At 36.2% G+C, this 23,847-nt stretch overlaps 1 protein-coding gene across 2 annotated transcripts in view; it reads left to right on the forward strand.

The window, feature by feature from the left end:
* Positions 1-23,847, forward strand: part of LOC122817132 (bactericidal permeability-increasing protein-like) — a 286,884-nt gene that overhangs the window by 252,350 nt on the left and 10,687 nt on the right. For both annotated transcript variants that reach the window (XM_044090323.1, XM_044090324.1), the window contains exon 15: positions 3,736-3,812. In XM_044090323.1, coding sequence (XP_043946258.1) covers positions 3,736-3,812 — 77 coding nt within the window. The remainder of the gene's footprint in view (positions 1-3,735; positions 3,813-23,847) is intronic.

Below are 23,847 nucleotides of genomic sequence, written 5' to 3' on the forward strand. Positions count from 1 at the left end.
CTCTCCTTTCCAGCTGCCTTTGGTAAGGCAGGACTTGGTCTAATTAATGTCACGCTGGCAGTTTCAGTTCACACTAAAGTTCTTCCACTTCTGTTTTCATCTTATCTAATCTCTTTTCTAACAGATTTCCCTAGCATTCTACCCCATCCATTATTTATTTATCTGACATTTGTTTACCAGGATAATCCATGTGGGTCAAAAGAACCTGTTTTCAATGGAGGCCTGGGGAGAAAAGCTCCAACTACAGACCATGATTTTCTGACATATTGCAAACATATTGCAACATCTTAGTTTGAAATACAAAGTAAAGTTGTTGCCGGTTCATGTAGAGACACAAACATCACAGCATTTAACCATACAAAAAATATTCAAAGTATATACATCTCAGTCATCACAGCATATAACTATACAAATAGTCAACATACATACACTATTATGCATTCTTATGCTCATAGACATAAGAGATCGGTACAAGAAATTCTTTCATAGCGAAGGTGGCTGGTAATTCCCTGTCACCTTTTTTATTTTATTTTATTTTGTTACAAGGTAGTGAGATATTGGACAGCCATTACATTATTACAGAATAGGGATGGTATTAAGGGGGAAGAACTGGGAGAGTATGGAACATGGTATTAGCCATCTCAAGTAGCGTTAGTTAGCAGGAAAGAGAAAGAGGTGAGAATCTTAGCTTGGAATAGATCATACAGGCGAGATAAAGCAGAGGTGAAGTTATCTAGGAGCAGAGCACAAGCACAGCCTTGAATTATTTAGATGTTGTTTTAGTGAAGTTTTGAAAGCTTCCAAATTAGGAGCTGTTCTAGTTGATACGGGAAGAGAGTTCCAAACTTCTGCAACTAAGAATATAGACTTTGTCCTGGAAGTTTAAAGGGCTTGGAGATGGTAAGGAGTTTTTGTCTTCGGACCTAAGGGTTCTATTGGGGATGTAGGGTTTGACTATGTGGGTCAGGGTTGGTCAAGCTAAGACTTTATAAATGATGTTATGCAAGGTTAAGGGCTGGACATAACGGAGGAGGTTAGGGAGTTCTAGCCATTGAGGCATATGTAATACTGTACAGTGATGTGCGTAGGATTTAGAGTTAGTGACACATTTGGCCACTTTGTTGTAGTACTGTCCTATTTTGGATCTAATAGAGGACTGTAGGTAGGTAAGAATGGTGGCACCATACAGTAGAGAGGGGAGCAGGAAAGTTTTAGCAGGAGTGTTTTTTGATGATGTGTTCAGAAAGTGTTTCTATAAAGGATACCTAGTTTCTGGTGAGTTTTCTTAATACTGTGTTGGACATGGAAATCAAACTTAAGTTGATTGTTGATGGTGACTCCTAGCAGTTTTGTTTGTTGGACTATTTCAATGATGGTGTTGTCTGCCGAATGTATTTTGAACTTTTATGTCAATAGGGTTATTTTTTGGCAGGAAGAGAAGGAGGTTTTTTTTTAGGGTTAAGGAGTACTTGGGAATTAGTGAGCCTGGTTTCAATGGCAGTAAAGGTTTGTTGCATGATGGAGAGAAGTTGGGACAGTGTAGGAGAGGTGCAGATGATGGTGGAGTCATCTGCATACTGTATGAGTGCTCCTGGGGCTAAGAATGTATACAGGTTGTTTGTATAGATAATAAAGAGTAAAGGTCCAAGAATGGAGCCTTGTGGGACACCAGTGGGGTTATGTAGAAAGGGAGATATTCCACTAGACCATTTAATAGCCTCTCTTCTGCAAACCCAACCCACATTTTCCATTCTAGCATAATCTGTCCTAGTATCCCTCCCAATGTTCTGGAATGCCATTCTGCTATGCTGACTGCAAGAAATGCTTTCATCCTCTAAATAACTAAACATGTAGTGCGTCATCATTTTCAGCTCTCTCCCAATCATATCTTCTGTTCTATGTCTCTTCTTTCATTTCCCCTAACCGTCTGTCCACTATGTCTACTATTAGTCTTCTCTGCAATGACCAATTAATTGGATATTTGTTGAGAGTTATGGCCTGTACGGTGTTTTGATGAAACATGATAGTATTCTTATGTGAGGGGCAAAACCCTCCATAGTCCTTATTCATTAGAATGTGTCACTTGTTCCCTATTTATCAGATTTAATGTAAAAATCAAATATTACAGAGACATGCATGTGGAGCATTTCTCCCTGGGCCTCTGCTGAAAATTGGCTTTGTTCCAAGTCAGACTTTCCCAGTAAACAAATGTTAAATAAATAAATAATCACTAAACTTCATAGTAAGCTATAGCATGCACAGAAAGTTTTGTTTCACTGAAACATTATTTTGTAAATCAGTTAATAGTTCATGACTGGAATGGCCCTTATGTCCACTCATTCCTAATCCTTAAACTGCTCCCCTACTCGATCTGCTCCAAATGCCCCCCTTTTTATCAGATCAAATGGAAACATTACTTTGAAGTTAAAGTCACTGGAATACTGCTTAAATTCCATTATGACTGTATGAGTACAGGTTAATTTGGACACTCATTATAGCTGCTCCCAGTTATGGACCTGCTACTGGCAAAATGCAGGTATAAACCATGGTCTGCAAAATGCAGGTATAAACCATGGTCTGCAAGACAGCTGCAAGAAAACACTGGACAAAGTAGCATATTCACTGCACATGCATGTCATTTCAGCCCTATAACAGATCTTGGTTAATCTTTGATGACCACAGAAATGAATTATTGTCCGTCATTGCCTTTTTCTTTGGTTTCTGGTAGTAGCCCATAAACAGCAATCAGCAAAATTGCACACATATTGAGAAATGAAGTAGATAGTTTGTGTTTTTTTCTTCAGCAAAGCCAGCCAGTTCACTGCAGTGTTATACCTTTTTCCTGTGGACAGTGCATACTAGCCGATTTCTGTATTTTTCAGAGTATACCATTTCCAGTGACCACTGCTGTGAGAACTGTTAACATTAACTCAAAACATGGTGGAAATAAGTCCACACACTATATGGTGCACTTCAACAGCTTTTAAGAAAAGGCCAAAATAATGCCAATACTAAGCAAAAGGAGAGCATTTGTCATAATTAAACCAAGATCACTGAATTAGATGGAATAAGTCCTATAGCTTGAAATCATTCTGAAGTAAAACATAATAGATAATTTGTCTAATCCTAGAATTTCACAGGTTACAGGTAGTCTATAGCAATTTGCATCCCAAAATAGGACTTAAATTCCAGTCAGCAGGACTCTGGTCAAATCAGAAAAGTCCTCATCTCCTCACAGCATTAGTGTGCATATCAGTTGGTGCAGTTCCCCGCTCATATGCAACAAGTTTTTTTTCTTTCTTTTTTTTTTTAACAACGCAATTGTGCACAGGTGTTGCAATGAAAAATAGCAGCATTATCAAAGTACATTTATTGTGCTGTAGGTATCTGCTCATTTATAGATGCGCTCACTGTTATGAAATCTGGACTTAGGACAGGAGATCATGTTGCATGGCAGAGCAATGCAAAAGATCATAGGTCAAGACTCCAGAAACAGAAAAAGGAGCACAGAGAGGTCTGCTCTTCATGCTGATGACAGAATTAGGTAAACGGCTATTAAATGTAACTTCAACCTGCAGTAACCTTTAGGAAGCTGCAGACAAAGCATATATCCAAAAATAACTGCATGCTCAGATATAGTTGGTTTCAAAACAACTAATAAACTTTCAGGAAAAGTGCCTTGTTGCCTCTAACCCATGCCCATCTCTCACTCATATTTTGTCTTTTTATTTGCAGAGAAGTTAAATGAAGGATTTCCTCTACCAATTATTGACAATATTAAATTTATGAATTCTTCACTAAAGTCCTATCAGGTAAGTGCTGTTTATATTAGTATAGATTTTTTTTTTTGAATCGATCAACATTTTCTTTTCTGCTATGATGCAATTATCAATATATAATATATTTTTAATAAGCAGGCAAAAACAACTATATACATGTTACTGCTTTCTAAGATGAGACAGAAGATTTGTTCTTGTTAAGTGACTTTTGTTTTTTGCCCAACAACCCAAATCTCTGGTGATTAGTGTTATGCCTTTTTAACCATTTCTGCACCTTTCATTTCTTTATCCCTTTTGAGGTGATATTATGGACAGTGAAACCTGTAATTATTCCATTGCAGGTGGGTTACGTGTTTCTTGCGTCATGGCCATTAATCCTGTGGTATGAGATATATAAATTCAGCACTGTATATGTTTTTTCATACCTGGCACTTTTATGGGACAACATAACTTACAAATCTGCTATGTTGACCCATGAGCTGTTACACCTCTGGCCATCACCGTAGGTATCCAGTGGTAGCATCAACTTTGTCCTTCCTTACCCCCCCCCCCCAAGTTGAAGACATGGCCACAAGTGGTTGACTCCTACTTGCATGACAATATGTCCAGCTGCTAATTTATTAATCCATTGTGAGTCCCTTGCACAACAGAAAGTCATGGTATGACTTCATAGTAGGACAGTTACAATTAAGTGACCTTCTCAAAAATCATATTATATGCAAGTGAATATCATGGTAATCAATCTATGCAGTCTGGAATTTTACAAATGATGACATCAGTATCATACCTTTCAACTGTCCATATTTTTGCAGAATGTCCAAATTTTTGCCTCATATTTTTGACCTGTTTCTCATAAAATTGTGTTTTTCTGGCAAATCATTGAGGACTGAAGTCAGAAAATAATGGCAGACATTTGCGTTTCAGACTTCATATCTTTCAGAAAATTCATGCTAATGCAAAACCTAGTAGTCTACCAACTTTCTAAGTTTGTAAGAGCAATATTTAAAGTGTCCCTTTTTGGGGGCATTTGTCCCCCCATTATTTATGGATTTGTCCAGATTTCTTGCTCTAGTCTAAGAGGTTGAGAGGCATGATCAGCATTACTGTGAAAAAGCCAGTACAGTCCAAGGGAGAAAGAAGCCTAAAAATAATAATGTTCATTAAATGAGCATATTTTATTACCATTTTATTTATATTTAATCAAAAGTCGCAATGCATTCACTAGAAAAGAAAACATACTTTAAATTTACACAAACACTAAATGTAAGGGAACATATTAGCCTACCATCCCATTATGCTCGAATGGCCGTCAGCTTCTTTCATTATCTTCATGTAACATACAGTACTTCAGAAGAAAGGGATTCCATAAATAAATGCCACGATTCACCAAAAGAAGCCTGACGGGTAACACTTGGTTTAGGTGTCTTACACTATTCATTGTTTATGAAATAATTTAGCTAAATTAAATAAGCTCTGTTATAAGTTGGTCTAATTCATAACGTTCTACTTCTACAAGATAATATACCAAAGGAAGTATAACATTAATATCTATGGTCTGCTATTCATTAACTCCCAACAGTGGAGCCAGTCTGCACAAACCATATATATATATATATATATATATATATATATATATATATATACCTGTATAATACTGAGAACTCAGTACTGATGTGATTTAATCTGACTGGTTTATGACTGAGTCAACAGCATGTGTCTGCAGGAGCTGCATCGTTCCTACGCAAATCAGTTTTTTCTATCTTCATTTCAGTTTGATAAAAAAAACGAGTGGTAGTACTTTACATATCAGCAAAACAATAAGATGAAGTGTTTGCTGTTTATTTTAGGGCTCCGTGGTTGAAGAATCATGTCATTAAACATTGTATATTGAATAATCAAAACTATCAAGTTAAAAATTCACACTGGCAACTTTAACAGTTAAAAGAAAAAATACCCTAGAGAATACTTGTTTTCCATTGAAACTCTTGTTTCTCTACCCCAGTTGTCTGCCCACTGTTCCCTCCTTCCTGTTCTTTCCCAGCATACATCTCTCCACTTCCTTTGCTTTGGAAGAGTGAAGTAAGGTATTGCTTCAGTGCCTCTCCTTTTCCTACGTTCTTCTGTTCCCAGCATACATCTCTCCACTTTCTTTGCTTTGGAAGAGTGAAGTAAGGTATTGCTTCAGTGCCTCTCCTTTTCCTACGTTCTTCTGTTCCCAGCATACATCTCTCCACTTTCTTTGCTTTGGAAGAGTGAAGTAAGGTATTGCTTCAGTGCCTCTCCTTTTCCTACGTTCTTCTGTTCCCAGCATACATCTCTCCACTTTCTTTGCTTTGGAAGAGTGAAGTAAGGTATCACTTCAGTGCCTCTCCTTTTCCTACGTTCTTCTGTGATCTCTCTCTCATCTTTGTCAGCAGAGTCAGTTCTATCTTTCCCGTCCCTCTTCCTTTGATAATGACCTATAAAAAGCCTTTGATTCTTTTTTCAGTCCCTCCTGCTCACCCCCTTTCAACTTTAGTGTGTGCTGACCTTAACACTGCTGTTGGTGTTTTGCCTTTCACAGGAAAATAAAATCTCTGATAATTAAATTAAATGCCTTATTAGTATGTGTAGGTATCCAAGTGAGCTCATCCAAAATAACTTTGTATGTAAGTTAGTATAAATATAGAAACAGACTGTTGCTGACTGATCTCCTTCCTTTTGGTAAGATGTTAAACTGAGGTCCCATCTATCTGAGTTAGTGTAAGGTCAGGTGAATGCAAAAGATTTTGTGGCGTTTATTGAAAAAAAGTAGGAGAATTTCCCTGGTGCCCTGGCCAAATTTAGTCTGGTTAGTATGAATACCAAATTGGATCTCACTTGAAAAGAGATCACTATTTTAGTCTGGTCAGCAAAGATAAATAAATAAAATAAGGCCCATTTACCCCAGTTAGTGTACCAATTTCCTTAATTTCGGTTTACAATGCAGAGCCTATTACGGCAGCTTATTTCTTTGCACTTCCACCTAGCAAAAGAATTATCTTATGATTTTCTCATGCATACTGCTGTATTGTTTATTTTTTGCAGCCACAAGTAATTCACATTTAACTTAGATGAAAAAATGCCATTTATTACAATTTCTTGTTATATTATTTCCAGACTGTTTCGTACTCAATTGATTTGAAAACCCCAGGCAGAGACAGAAAATGGCCTATATATATATATATATATATATATATATATATATATATATATATATATATATATATATATATATATATATATATATATATATATATATATATATATATATATCTCAATCAGAGCTCTACCCAAGTCAACTAATGCATAAATAAATAAAATGTGGACTGTAGCCCAAGGCAGAAATTCATCCCTCCCAAAGAACAGGCAGGTTGTCAAAATGACACTAATTCCACTATGCAATTAATCCCTGACAGACCATGTTTGCTAAACAAACCCATGATTCGCTTATCACAATCAGTGTTCCATCCCTGTGCAGCAAGAAGCCGTATGTTTTTCTGTTGGTGTTATTTAACTGGCCTGAAAGCTAATATTAATAAAATATATTATTAAAGGAACATATGAATTTATATTTTTATTGCGTAGTAGCATTAAATGTTACCAAGCTGGGTTTTCCCCATTATTCCTGGTGCCATCGTGAAGGACCCAGGCACCAGACACCATGTTTTAATTTGTTGCTGTTCTTTACTGCTAATTGTATGTAGCCTGCAGCAGTTTGACAATTATGCTGCATAATGTCAGTCCACCAAAACATGTGAGCTTCCAATTATACATCTAATCCCAGCTACAGTGCATAAACGGGTATATATCATTTAATCGAAACCTTAATTGAGCGAATCGCTATTTGTCGAACCCAATTAAGCAAAAGCTCAATTAAGTGAATGATTAAGTGAACACTTTCTTTGGGAAAAAAAATAGTTGCCTACCCACCAACTGTAACAAACAAAACAAAATTTAAAACTCTACAAAGTGGGGGGCTTCACCCCACACACCTGCCAATGTGGAGGGCTGCGCCCCCACACCCCCTAACTAAATATACCAACTCTGAGATTGCACTGTAGTGGGGAAAGGGGCAAATTCGCAATGATGGCCAACCATGTCCTTTTCCTGGGAAAACATTTGCTTAAACGATCGTTCGCTTAACAGAGCTTTTGCTTAAGTCAGTTTGACAAATAACGATTTGTTTAATTAAGCTTTCAATTAACTAATATAGACCCTGCATTAACACGCTGCTTGGTGAATGCATATATACATGGCCCTTCATGCTGTCCACAGTAACATTCCTTGTGCTCTAGATGTTAGCAGTACAGATGAAAAGGATGCCTCCCTTTACCAAGAACAGACACGCTGGCATCAGCCACTGATTCCCACCCTCTGCAGCCAACTCATCCAGTAACTAGGTCATTAATCACTACCAGGTCATCTGGATTATAATAAAGGATTTATTCCAACACACCCTTGAGATAGCAATTTGACAGCCTTTACTGCATAGATGTGAATGACAATGTTATTTTTTGCTTTGCTGTAAGGTATTTTCTTTTAATAATGCCACTTCTGTTTGTTTTCAAGATAGCACACTGCAACCTTTACTGACCACCTGAAATACCACTATATCATGTAGATGGAACATTTGTTCAACGTTTTCATCCAAAAGATGGTATCTCAGGTGTACTGCACTCAGTTGGTGTTGGCATGCCTGTCAAATGTCCAAATTTTCGGAGATTGTCCAGATTTTTGCCTCATATTTTTGGTCTGTTCATTGTAAAAAATGTGGTTTTCTGGCAAATCAGTAAATATTGAATTCACTAAATAATGATAGACGGGGCAGTTTCAGATTTATATGCTTCAAAAATGCATGAAAACACAATTTTTTTATTCTATCAATTTTCTGTTTATAAGAGCAGTATTTAAAAATTGTCCCCATTTTTTGGTGTTTGCTCCTCATTATTGTTAGCTGTGTCCAGACTTCTTGTGCTAAGAGGTTGAAAACTATGGGTGTTGGTCTTCGGTATCATTATTAAATTGTGAGACTAAGTGATTGGTGTAGAATTAGAACCCTCCTCTGATATACTATCAAAGGCAAGTGAGCAACCTGTTGAACTACTGGTATTAGTGAGGACCTCAGACATGAATGTGCATATAATTAACCTACTTCATCTAGACAATAGCCTCACCTGATCTTCAGAAAAGTATGCAGGCCTCATCCATATATAAGGAAACTACTTTTGGCCTCCCCTGACAAATTATGCCCTGTCCCAAAACAGACACAAACATGCTTCAAAAAATCAACAATTAGTTGGCTTATATTTTATTCTTTACTACTGATTTGCAACACATTCATAAATTCATTAACTAGTATCCTTGTATATTTACTTTAATTCCATTTGAAATGAATATTGAATAACTAATTTTTGAAGTACACGGTATTTCTGAGCTTGCTTAAGGTATTCCTGAAACAAGCAGAGGCCTATAAAGGCAACTTGGACTTACTATTTGTGAATCCCAGATCTAGACATAATCCAGAATAAATAATTAGAATTAACTAGCTGTGTAGCACAGGGAAGTTATGATTATATTGCACTTGATTTTGTTTTGCTATTCCTGTTGCTGCAACTTTTTGAAGTATTTAACTATAACTTTTTTCCTCGTTTCTGCTATTTTCTAAGTGCTGGAGCTTCCAGAATTGTTTGCTGGTTGGTTCTCTTGTTTCTTTTGTTTTATTTAATTGTGTTTATAGTGTGTCAAAGAGCTGAGCTGTGATCTAGGCAGTGTCACAATAATTATAGCCAAATAGTGTGTAGTGAGCATATTTTCATTTTTCCCCTTAGTTAGTTCTCCCTTATCATAAATTCTTCCCCTGGTTTACAACTACTTGACAGTACACAAGGCAGCATTAATTTGTGTTTATCTTCACTTGATTGCTCTGATTTGCTTCTACCAGTGCCGAAAGCATTGACAGTCTCCATATTGCTTTGTTGAAACCATTGATACTAGTCAGATACCATTGATACTAATAGGATACCTTTGATACTAGTCAGATGCCACTGACACTAATAGAATACCACTGATACTAGTCAGATACCACTAATACTAATAGGATACCACTGATACTAATAGGATACCAATGACACTAATAGGATACCACTGATACTAGTTAGATACCACTGATACTAGTCAGATACCACTGACACTAATGGGATACCACTGATACTAGTCAGATACCACTGACACTAATATGACTAGTATCGTCAGACACCACTGACACTAATAGGATACCACTGATACTAGTCAGATACCACTAATACTAATAGGATACCACTGATACTAGTCAGATACCACTGATACAAATTGGATACCACTGATACTAGTCAAATGCCACTGATACAAATTGAATACCACCAATACTAATTAGACAGTACTTCCCACAGTCCTCCCTTAGACTCTTTGTGCACTGAGCCAACTAAAACTTAAATCTCTGGTAATATAAAGGGCCAGCAAACTCGTTCCCCTTTCATCACCAACCTCCTAGCATGCGGTATCCTAAGGTACTGTAGTAACTGCTTTATGTTCACTGATAATGAACTCCTACTAAACAAGGAAAACTGTCTATGAGAGTGGTAAATACCTTTTAGCTAATATGAGGGCATCCCTCTCATGTACTGTAATATGCATCACATACTCACTTCTCATGCACACTAATATGCATCACATACTCACACTGCGACATCAATCACTACCACATTCTCAGACAGAACAAACTTAAATGCCATATGCTGATGCCATAAAAAACATGCTTGCCACAGCCTCCTGGATCTTATAAGAATAGGCCGCAGCAGAAGTCCCTCAACTTCCTCACTCCATGCGCATGTATCCATCACTAATAGTAAAGCTGCACCCAATCAAATAATGCTATGCCAGCCTCTCAGAAAATACCGAACCAGCTTCTAATAAAAAAACTATTAATGACTGATATCAAGTGTCGGGCATACAGACTCCCCACTCACCAGGATGGATAAGGATAGGGTTACTGTCAGTTGCCTTTCAGGTATTTGGGGCACTGAGGTCTATTTCTAACACAAGTATGAGTACAACTTGGTGATGCATGAGGGACTGAATGGCCTGGGGCACACTACCCTGAGGGACATACAGGGAGATATGTTAACATTCTCTAGGTATGTGGCAGATACAGGTAAGACTCTGGTCCTGAGTGGAATCCTTTCTTCATTAAGAATGATGCCTAGGTATAAAAACAAGATAACTGACTTAACAGATGATGTCATTCCAGGAGGATCCAGTATTATTGTCCCTGTATTACATAATCAAACTTTTAAAAGTTTGAACGTCATATGGTCGACACCATATGATCGAACTTTTAAAAGTTCGAAAATGTAATAAAAAAAAAAACAAAGAAAAAGTCCTACCTGAACAGGACCCCCCACACACCCCCCGCTGTTTATATATACCAACTCTGAGAGCACATTACAGTACAGAAAAGGGAAATCTTCCCATTCCGCACTGTACAGAGTTCTCCGTTGAAAAGTTCAATCATATGGTGTCAACCATATGATGTTCGAACCTTTAAGAGTTCGACAACATGATATAGAGCTGTATTATCAACCTGGAACAAGAAGGTAGGTCCAATATTATTAGCCCAGAACAAGAAGGTAGGTCCAGTATTATCAGCCCGGAACAAGGTAGGTCCAGTATTATCAGCCCAGAACAAGAAGGTAGGTCCAGTATTATCAGCCTGGGACAAGAAGGTAGGTAGTCCTACTTGTTTTTGCAAGGGATGGCCTGCATTTCTAATTCAAGGGTTTCTGCAAACTGGCCAAATGCTCCTTCTGACCCATAATGCCATTTTTAGACAGAGTCCATTTAATGAACTTATCAAATTTAGCTAACAGTAGACTGGACCACATTAAGACGGCATTTCTTAGTGTCAGGAGTCTCAACAAATTACTGGATCTTGAGTCACTACCTCATCTGGAACATGTCTGTGTATGTGTAATGACAGAAACTTGATTTAAATGTAAGGAAAACACTCCTTCCATACCCCATATCTGGGTTTTGCACATATCATGCTTCCAGGCCTGGTGGAAACTGCAGTGATGTTTCCATTTTTGTCACGGATCACAAATTATTTAGGCAGATACCCAGAGACACACAAACTAAGCTCCTGCAATTTCAGTATACCGTGGACAAGACAAACTTCCACTTTATAGCATATTACAGAAACACTCCCATGCCTTCAGACTATTGTGTTAGATTCCTCGAAATTTTAGAACAAATTCCTCTAGGTAATAACTCCATAACCCTAGGTTATTTTAATTACCCAGCTGTAAACTGGAGCACCAGTACCTTTTGGATTTAATAAATACAACTTCCCTGGATCCAGTAGTTAGCAAACGCACTAGAAGGCAATATATTCTGTATCTGGTCCTCACTAATATTGCCGCTACCTGCTCCATTCTTCAAGTCTGTCCTTCTCCAGTCACATCAGAATATAAGTTAGTGACAATTACTCTCAAAACCACCATATTCCCTGTTGCCAGCATCTCAGTGTTTAAGGACTTCAGAATGGTAAACCTTATACAAATATATAATGAAGCTTCTAAGTTTACTCATGACATCACTACTGTTGACCACGACACTACTGTTGACCCTTGACACCACAGCCAACCTCATTAAGGAGTTTTATGCTGACATACACAAATGCATAGATCCAACAGTCCTAACTTGAAATTTAAAAATAAACCTCCCTGGCAGTTAGCCAGCATAAACAAACTTTATAAAATCATTAAACTGTACAGTAAGACTAGGACTCCTTAGAATGAGGAAAGTATAAAAAAAATAACCAAGAAACTGAAAAGCACAATGAGGACCAGCTACGGAAACCCTGAGCAGTGATTAGTCTCTGAAGTAAAGGATAACTACAAATCTTTCTTTAGCTATTTTAGAAAAATAACAAACAACACTCAATATTGCTCTGAACTTTTCCTTACTAGGACCCCTCACTCTGACTGAAATGACATAGCAAATATACACATATGTTCTCAGCAAACTTCACTCATGTAACATGTATTCTAATAATACTCATCCCAGAATCTCTTTCACCCTATATCATCACTGAAGAACATATTCTTAAGGGGTCAACAAAAAAACAATAACAGTTCTTCCATGCACCCTGCAAACATACTTAGGGGCCTATTAAACAGCATCAGCCAGGCTCTTCCCAGTCTCCTGTTAAACAGTTTTAAACCTAGACAGAGGGTATGTTCCCAAAGTGTGGCCTAGTTCTATGGTTATGCCCCCTTCCAAAAGGGTGGCCCTCACATGGACCCTGAAAATTATAGACCTGTCAGCCTTCTCATTCTGATCTGTAAAGCTATGGAGTGTATCATGACTGATCCTATTAATTATGATAATCGCATTAGGATGTAAAGCTATGGAGTGGATCATGACTGATCCTATTAATTATGTTAAGAAATGCATTAGGATGTAAAACTATGGAGTGTATAATGACTGATCCTATTAACTATGTTAAGAATTGCATTAGGATGTAAAGCTATGGAGTGTATCATGACTGATCCTATTAATTATGTTAAGAATCGCATTAGGATGTAAAGCTATGGAGTGTATCATGACTGATCCTATTAATTATGTTAAGAATCACATTAGGAGGTAAAGCTATGGAGTGTATCATGACTGATCCTATTAATTATGTTAAGAATCGCATTAGGATGTAAATCTATGGAGTGTATCATGACTGATCCTATTAATTATGTTAAGAATCGCATTAGGATGTAAAGCTATGGAGTGTATCATGACTGATCCTATTAATTATGTTAAGAAACACATTAGGATGCAAAGCTATGGAGTGTATAATTACTGATCCTATTAACTATGTTAAGAATCGCATAAGTATGTAAAGCTATGGACTGTATCATGACTGATCCTATTAACTATGTTAAGAATTGCATTAGGATGTAAAGCTATGGAGTGTATCATGACTGATCCTATTAATTATGTTAAGAATCGCATTAGGATGTAAAGCTATGGAGTGTATCATAACTGATCCTATTAATTATGTTACGAATCGCATTAGGATGTAAAGCTATGGAGTGTATCATAACTGATCCTATTAATTATGTTACGAATCGCATTAGGATGTAAAGCTATGTAGTGTATCATGACTGATCCTATTAAATATGTTAAGAATCACATTAGGATGTAAAGCTATGGAGTGTATCATGACTGATCCTATTAATTATGTTAAGAATCGCATTAGGATGTAAAGCTATGGAGTGTATCATAACTGATCCTATTAATTATGTTACGAATCGCATTAGGATGTAAAGCTATGGAGTATATCATGACTGATCCTATTATTTATGTTAAGAAATGCATTAGGATGTAAAGCTATGGAGTATATCATGACTGATCCTATTAATTATGTTAAGAATCGCATTAGGATGCAAAGCTATGGAGTGTATCATGACTGATCCTATTAACTATGTTAAGAACCGCATTAGGATGTAAAGCTATGGAGTGTATCATGACTGATCCTATTAACTATGTTAAGAATCGCATTAGGATGTAAAACTATGGAGTATATCATGACTGATCCTATTAATTATGTTAAGAATCACATTAGGATGTAAAGCTATGGAGTGCATCATGACTGATCCTATTAATTATGTTAAGAATTGCATTAGGATGTAAAGCTATGGAGCGATCTTGACTGATCCTATTAACTATGTTAAGAATCACATTAGGATGTAAAGCTATGGAGTGTATCATGACTGATCCTATTAACTATGTTATGAATCACATTAGGATGTAAAGCTATGGAGTGTATTGAATTCACTATGCAATCTCAAATACTGAAATGTCGATTTCAGTATTTCGAGACTGAATACTCGAAAACCACATACACGAAAACCCACAACCACGAATACTACAATCGCAACCATTCACACACACACACAAACCAGGACATAATCACACACACACACATACACCTACCTAACTAAACAAACATGACAACACACACAAACACAATTAACCTACCTGCACCCCCCACACCCCCTACTTATATATTCTAACTCCGAGGTGGCACTAAACACACAAACACACAAAAAAACACCACCGCACACACTCACACACTAAAATTCCTACCTATTATCCTCAAACACACAACACTTACCTGAAACCCCAGATAAATCCAAAAACTGCACCACACGTCACAGGCGCAACACCACGATAGCAGTGAATTCAACATTTGCGGTTTCGGCATAATATAGTTTCGGTTAACTGCACTTTCCACTATTTGGTCTTGACGTACTGAATTTTGACATTTCAATACATCAAGATTGTCTAGTGTATCCAGTGTATCATGACTGATCTTATTAACTATGTTAAGAATCGCATTAGGATGTAAAACTATGTAGTGTATCATGACTGATCCTATTAACTATGTTAAGAATCAAATTAGGATGCAAAGCTATGGAGTGTATCATGACTGATTCTATTATTTATGTTAAGAAATGCATTAGGATGTAAAGCTATGGAGTGTATCATGACTGATCCTATTAATTATTTAAGAAACGCATTAGGATGTAAAGCTATGGAGTGCATCATGACGGATCCTATTAATTATGTTAAGATTCACATTAGGATGTAAAGCTGTGGAGTGTATCATGACTGATCCTATTAATTATCTTAAGAATCACATTAGGATGTAAAGTTATGGAGTGTATCATGACTGATCCTATTAATTATGTTAAGAATCGCATTAGGATGTAAAGCTATGGAGTGTATCATGACTCAGCCTATTAATTAGCTTAAGAATCACATTAGGATGTAAAGCTATGGAGTGTATCATGACTGATTCTAATAATTATCTTAAGAATCACATTAAGATGTAAAGCTATGGAGTGTATCATGACTGATCCTATTAATTATGTTACGAATCGCATTAGGATGTAAAGCTATGGAGTGTATCATGACTGATCTTCTTAATGATATTAGGAATTGCAGTAGGATGTAAAGCTATGGAGTGTATCATGACTGATCCTATTAACTATGTTAAGAATCGCATTAGGATGTAAAGCTATGGAGTATATCATGACTGATCCTATTAGTTATGTTAAGAATCACATTAGGATGTAAAGCTGTGAAGTGTATCATGACTGATCCTATTAATTATGTTAAGAATCGCATTAGGATGTAAAGCTGTGGAGTGTATCATGACTGATGCTATTAATTATGTTAAGAATCACATTAGGATGTAAAGCTGTGGAGTGTATCATGACTGGTCCTCTTAATTATCTTAGGAATCGCATTAGGATGTAAAGCTATAGAGTGTATCGTGACTGATCCTATTAACTATGTTAAGAATCACATTAGGATGTAAAGCTATGGAGTATATCATGACTGATCCTATTAATTATGTTAAGAATCACATTAGGATGTAAAGCTATGGAGTGTATCATGACTGATCCTATTAATTATGTTAAGAATCGCATTAGGATGTAAAGCTATGGAGTGTATCATAACTGATCCTATTAATTATGTTACGAATCGCATTAGGATGTAAAGCTATGGAGTATATCATGACTGATCCTATTATTTATGTTAAGAAATGCATTAGGATGTAAAGCTATGGAGTATATCATGACTGATCCTATTAATTATGTTAAGAATCGCATTAGGATGCAAAGCTATGGAGTGTATCATGACTGATCCTATTAACTATGTTAAGAACCGCATTAGGATGTAAAGCTATGGAGTGTATCATGACTGATCCTATTAACTATGTTAAGAATCGCATTAGGATGTAAAACTATGGAGTATATCATGACTGATCCTATTAATTATGTTAAGAATCACATTAGGATGTAAAGCTATGGAGTGCATCATGACTGATCCTATTAATTATGTTAAGAATTGCATTAGGATGTAAAGCTATGGAGCGTATCTTGACTGATCCTATTAACTATGTTAAGAATCGCATTAGGATGTAAAGCTATGGAGTGTATCATGACTGATCCTATTAACTATGTTATGAATCACATTAGGATGTAAAGCTATGGAGTGTATTGAATTCACTATGCAATCTCGAAATACTGAAATGTCGAATTTCAGTATTTCGAGACTGAATACTCGAAAAACCACATACACGAAAACCCACAACCACGAATACTACAATCGCAACCATTCACACACACACACAAACCAGGACATAATCACACACACACACATACACCTACCTAACTAAACAAACATGACAACACACACAAACACAATTAACCTACCTGCACCCCCCACACCCCCCTACTTATATATTCTAACTCCGAGGTGGCACTAAACACACAAACACACAAAAAAACACCACCGCACACACTCACACACTAAAATTCCTACCTATTATCCTCAAACACACAACACTTACCTCAAACCCCAGATAAATCCAAAAACTGCACCACACGTCACGGGCGCAACACCACGATAGCAGTGAATTCAACATTTGCGGTTTCGGCATAATATAGTTTCGGTTAACTGCACTTTCCACTATTTGGTCTTGACGTACTGAATTTTGACATTTCAATACATCAAGATTGTCTAGTGTATCCAGTGTATCATGACTGATCTTATTAACTATGTTAAGAATCGCATTAGGATGTAAAACTATGTAGTGTATCATGACTGATCCTATTAACTATGTTAAGAATCAAATTAGGATGCAAAGCTATGGAGTGTATCATGACTGATTCTACTATTTATGTTAAGAAATGCATTAGGATGTAAAGCTATGGAGTGTATCATGACTGATCCTATTAATTATTTAAGAAACGCATTAGGATGTAAAGCTATGGAGTGCATCATGACGGATCCTATTAATTATGTTAAGATTCGCATTAGGATGTAAAGCTGTGGAGTGTATCATGACTGATCCTATCAATTATCTTAAGAATCACATTAGGATGTAAAGTTATGGAGTGTATCATGACTGATCTTATTAATTATGTTAAGAATCGCATTAGGATGTAAAGCTATGGAGTGTATCATGACTGATCCTCTTAATGATATTAGGAATTGCAGTAGGATGTAAAGCTATGGAGTGTATCATGACTGATCCTATTAACTATGTTAAGAATCGCATTAGGATGTAAAGCTATGGAGTATATCATGACTGATCCTATTAGTTATGTTAAGAATCACATTAGGATGTAAAGCTGTGAAGTGTATCATGACTGATCCTATTAATTATGTTAAGAATCGCATTAGGATGTAAAGCTGTGGAGTGTATCATGACTGATGCTATTAATTATGTTAAGAATCACATTAGGATGTAAAGCTGTGGAGTGTATCATGACTGGTCCTCTTAATTATCTTAGGAATCGCATTAGGATGTAAAGCTATAGAGTGTATCGTGACTGATCCTATTAACTATGTTAAGAATCGCATTAGGATGTAAAGCTATGGAGTATATCATGACTGATCCTATTAATTATGTTAAGAATCACATTAGGATGTAAAGCTATGGAGTGTATCATGACTGATCCTATTAATTATGCTAAGAATTGCATTAGGATGTAAAGCTATGGAGCATATTATGATTGATCCTCTTAACTATGTTCAGAATCGCATTAGGATGTAAAGCTATGGAGTGTATCATGACTGATCCTATTAACTATGTTACGAATCACATTAGGATGTAAAGCTATGGAGTGTATCGGATTCACTATGCAATCTCAAAATACTGAAATGTCGAATTTCAGTATTTCGAGAATGAATAGTCGAAAAACCACATACACGAAAACCCACAATCACGAATACTACAATTGCAACCATTCACATACATACACACACACAAACCAGGACATAATCACACATACACATATCTAACTAAACAAACATAACAACACACACAAGCACACTTAACCTACCTGCACCCCCCACACACCCCCACTTATATATTCTAACTCCGAGGTGTCACTAAACACACAAACACACAAAAAACACCACCGCACACACTCACACACACTAAAATCCCTACCCATTATCCCCAAACACACAACACTTACCTGAAACCCCAGATAAAGCCACAAACCGCACCACACATCATGAACGCGACACCATGATAGCGGCAAATATGACATTTGCGGATTCGGCATAGTGTAGTTTCAGTTAACTGCACTTTCCACTATTCGGTCTCGACGTACTGAATTTCGACATTTCAGTACTTCAAGATTGCCTAGTGTATCCAGTGTATCATGACTGATCCTATTAACTATGTTAAGAATCACATTAGGATGTAAAGCTATGGAGTGTATCATGACTGATCCTATTAATGATGTTAAGAATCACATTAGGATGTAAAGCTATGGAGTGTATCATGACTGATCCTATTAATTATATTAAGAAATGCATTAGGATGTAAAGCTATGGAGTGTATCATGACTGATCCTATTAACTATGTTACGAATCACATTAGGATGTAAAGCTATGGAGTGTATCGGATTCACTATGCACTCTCAAAATACTGAAATGTCGAATTTCAGTATTTCGAGAATGAATAGTCGAAAAACCACATACACGAAAACCCACAATCAAGAATACTACAATCGCAACCATTCATACACACACACACAAACCAGGACATAATCACACACACACATACACCTACCTAACTAAACAAACATGACAACACACACAAACACAATTAACCTACCTGCACCCCCCACACCACCCTACTTATATATTCTAACTCCGAGGTGGCACTAAACACACAAACACACAAAAAACACCACCGCACACACTCACACACACTAAAATTCCTACTCATTATCCTCAAACACACAACACTTACCTGAAACCCCAGATAAATCCAAAAACCGCACCACACGTCACGGGCTCGACACCACGATAGCGGTGAATTCAACATTTGCAGATTTGGCACAGTATAGTTTCGGTTAACTGCACTTTCCACTATTCAGTGTCGACGTACTGAATTTCAACATTTCAGTACATCAAGATTGTCTAGTGTATCCAGTGTATCATGACTGATCCTATTAACTATGTTAAGAATCGCATTAGGATATAAAGCTATGGAGTGTATCATGACTGATCCTATTAACTATGTTAAGAATCACATTAGGATGTAAAGCTATGGAGTGCATCATGACGGATACTATTAATTATGTTAAGATTCGCATTAAGATGTAAAGCTATGGAGTGCATCATGACTGATCCTATTAATTATCTTAAGAATCACATTAGGATGTAAAGTTATGGAGTGTGTCATGACTGATCCTATTAATTATCTTAAAAATCACATTAGGATGTAAAGCTATGGAGTGTATCATGACTGATTCTATTAACTATGTTAAGAATTGCATTAGGATGTAAAGCTATGGAGTATATCATGACTGATCTTATTAATTATGTTAAGAATCACATTAGGATGTAAAGCTATGGAGTGTATCATGACTGATCCTATTAATTATGCTAAGAATTGCATTAGGATGTAAAGCTATGGAGCGTATTATGACTGATCCTATTAACTATGTTAAGAATCGCATTAGGATGTAAAGCTATGGAGTGTATCATGACTGATCCTATTAACTATGTTAAGAATCACATTAGGATGTAAAGCTATGGAGTGAATTATGACTGATCCTATTAACTATGTTATGAATCACATTAGGATGTAAAGCTATGGAGTGTATCAGATTCACTATGCAATTTTGAAATACTGAAATGTCGAATTTCAGTATTTCGAGACTTAATAGTCAAAAAACCACATACACGAAAACCCACAATCACGAATATTACAATTGAAACCATTCACACACATACACACATACACACACACACACACACACACACACACACACACACACACACACACACACACACACACACAAGCCAGGACATAATCACACATACACCTACCTAACTAAACAAACATAACAACACACACAAACACACTTAACCTACCTGCACCCCCCACACCCCCTCACTTATATATTCTAACTTCGAGGTGGCACTAAACACACAAACACAAAAAAACACCACCGCACACACTCACACACACTAAAATCTCTACCCATTATCCTCAAACACACAACACTTACCTGAAACCCCAGATAAATCCACAAACTGCACCACACATCACGAACGCGACACCACAATAGCAGCAAATTTGACATTTGCGGATTCAGCATAGTGTAGTTTCGGTTAACTGCACTTTCCACTATTCAGTCTCGACGTACTGAATTTCGACATTTCAGTACGTCAAGATTGTCTAGTGTATCCAGTGTATCATGACTGATCCTATTAACTATGTTAAGAATCGCATTAGGATGTAAAGCTATGGAGTGTATCATGACTGATCCTATTAACTATGTTAAGAATCGCATTAGGATGTAAAGCTATGGAGTGTATTATGACTGATCCTATTAACTATGTTAAGAAATGCATTAGGATGTAAATCTATGGAATGTATCATGCCTGATCCTATTAATTATGTTAAGAAATGCATTAGGATGTAAAGCTATGGAGTGTATCATGACTGATCCTAATAATTATTTTAAGAATCACATTAGGATATAAAGCTATGGAGTGTATCATGACTGATCCTATTATTTATGTTAAGAATCGCATTAGGATGTAAAGCTGTGGAGTGTGTCATGACTGATCCTATTAATTATGTTAAGAATCGCATTAGGATGTAAAGCTGTGGAGTGTATCATGACTGATCCTATTAATTATGTTAAGAATCGCATTAGAATGTAAAGCTGTGGAGTGCATCATGACTGATCCTAATAATTATGTTAAGAATCGCATTAAGATGTAAAGCTATGGAGTGTATCATGACTGATCTTATTAATTATCTTAAAAATCACATTAGGATGTAAAGCTATGTAGTGTATCATGACTGATCCTAATAATTAATTTATGAATTGCATTAGGATGTAAAGCTATGGAGTGTATCCTGACTGATCCTAATAATTATCTTAAGAATCGCATTAGGATATAAAGCCATGGAGTGTATCATGACTGATCCTATTAATTATCTTAAGAATCACATTAGGATGTAAAGCTTTGGAGTGTGTCATGACTGATCCTATTAATTATGTTAAGAATTGCATTAGGATGTAAAGCTATGTAGTGTATCATGACTGATCCTAATAATTATTTTAAGAATCGCATTAGAATGTAAAGCTATGGAGTGTATCATGACTGATCCTAATAATTATTTTAAGAATCGCATTAGGATGTAAAGCTATGGAGTGTATCATGACTGATCCTAATAATTATCTTAAGAATCACATTAGAATATAAAGCTATGGAGTGTATCATGACTGATCCTATTAATTATGTTAAGAATCGCATTAGGATGTAAAGCTGTGGAGTGTGTCATGACTGATCCTATTAATTATGTTAAGAATCGCATTAGGATGTAAAGCTGTGGAGTGTATCATGACTGATCCTATTAATTATGTTAAGAATCGCATTAGAATGTAAAGCTGTGGAGTGTATCATGACTGATCCTAATAATTATGTTAAGAATCGCATTAAGATGTAAAGCTATGGAGTGTATCATGACTGATCCTATTAATTATCTTAAAAATCACATTAGCATGTAAAGCTATGTAGTGTATCATGACTGATCCTAATAATTATCTTAAGAATCGCATTAGGATATAAAGCCATGGAGTGTATCATGACTGATCCTATTAATTATCTTAAGAATCGCATTAGGATGTAAAGCTGTGGAGTGTGTCATGACTGATCCTATTAATTATGTTAAGAATTGCATTAGGATGTAAAGCTATGTAGTGTATCATGACTGATCCTAATAATTATTTTAAGAATCGCATTAGGATGTAAAGCTATGGAGTGTATCATGACTGATCCTAATAATTATCTTAAGAATCACATTAGGATATAAAGCTATGGAGTGTATCATGACTGATCCTATTAATTATGTTAAGAATCGCATTAGGATGTAAAGCTATTGAGTGTGTCATGACTGATCCTATTAATTATGTTAAGAATCGCATTAGGATGTAAAGCTGTGGAGTGTATCATGACTGATCCTATTAATTATGTTAAGAATCGCATTAGGATGTAAAGCTATGGAGTGTATCATGACTGATCCTATTAATTATGTTAAGAATCGCATTAAGATGTAAAGCTATGGAGTGTATCATGACTGATCCTATTAATTATATTAAGAATCGCATTAGGATGTAAAGATATGGAGTGTATCATGACTGATCCTATTAATTATGTTAAGAATCGCATTGGGATGTAAAGCTATGGAGTGTATCATGACTGATCCTATTAATTATCTTAAAAATCACATTAGGATGTAAAGCTATGTAGTGTATCATGACTGATCCTAATAATTATTTTAAGAATTGCATTAGGATGTAAAGCTATGTAGTGTATCATGACTGATCCTAATAATTATCTTAAGAATCACATTAGTATATAAAGCTATGGAGTATATCATGACTGATCCTATTAATTATCTTAAGAATCACATTAGGATGTAAAGCTGTGGAGTTGTCATGACTGATCCTATTAATTATGTTAAGAATCACATTAAGATGTAAAGCTATGGAGTGTATCATGACTGATCCTATTAATTATATTAAGAATCGCATTAAGATGTAAAGCTATGGAGTGTATCGTGACTGATGCTATTAATTATCTTAAGAATTGCATTAAGATGTAAAGCTATGGAGTATATCATGACTGATCCTATTAATTATCTTAAGAATCACATTAGGATCTAAAGGTATGGAGTGTATCATGACTGATCCTATTAATTATGTTAAGAAATGCATTAGGATGTAAAGCTATGGAGTGTATCATGACTGATCCTATTAATTATGTTAAGAATCACATTAGGACTGACCCCCAGCAATTCAGCTTTGCCAAAGGGAGCTCATGCTTGTTAAACCTTGCTAATTTCTTCTGGAAGATTGCACAAGCTGTTGATAGTGGCATGTTGCTCATACAGGATTTC

The sequence above is a fragment of the Protopterus annectens genome, chromosome 12.part0 (assembly GCF_019279795.1).
Source record: "Protopterus annectens isolate FY-2018-M chromosome 12.part0, PAN1.0, whole genome shotgun sequence".
NCBI lineage: Eukaryota > Metazoa > Chordata > Ceratodontiformes > Protopteridae > Protopterus > Protopterus annectens.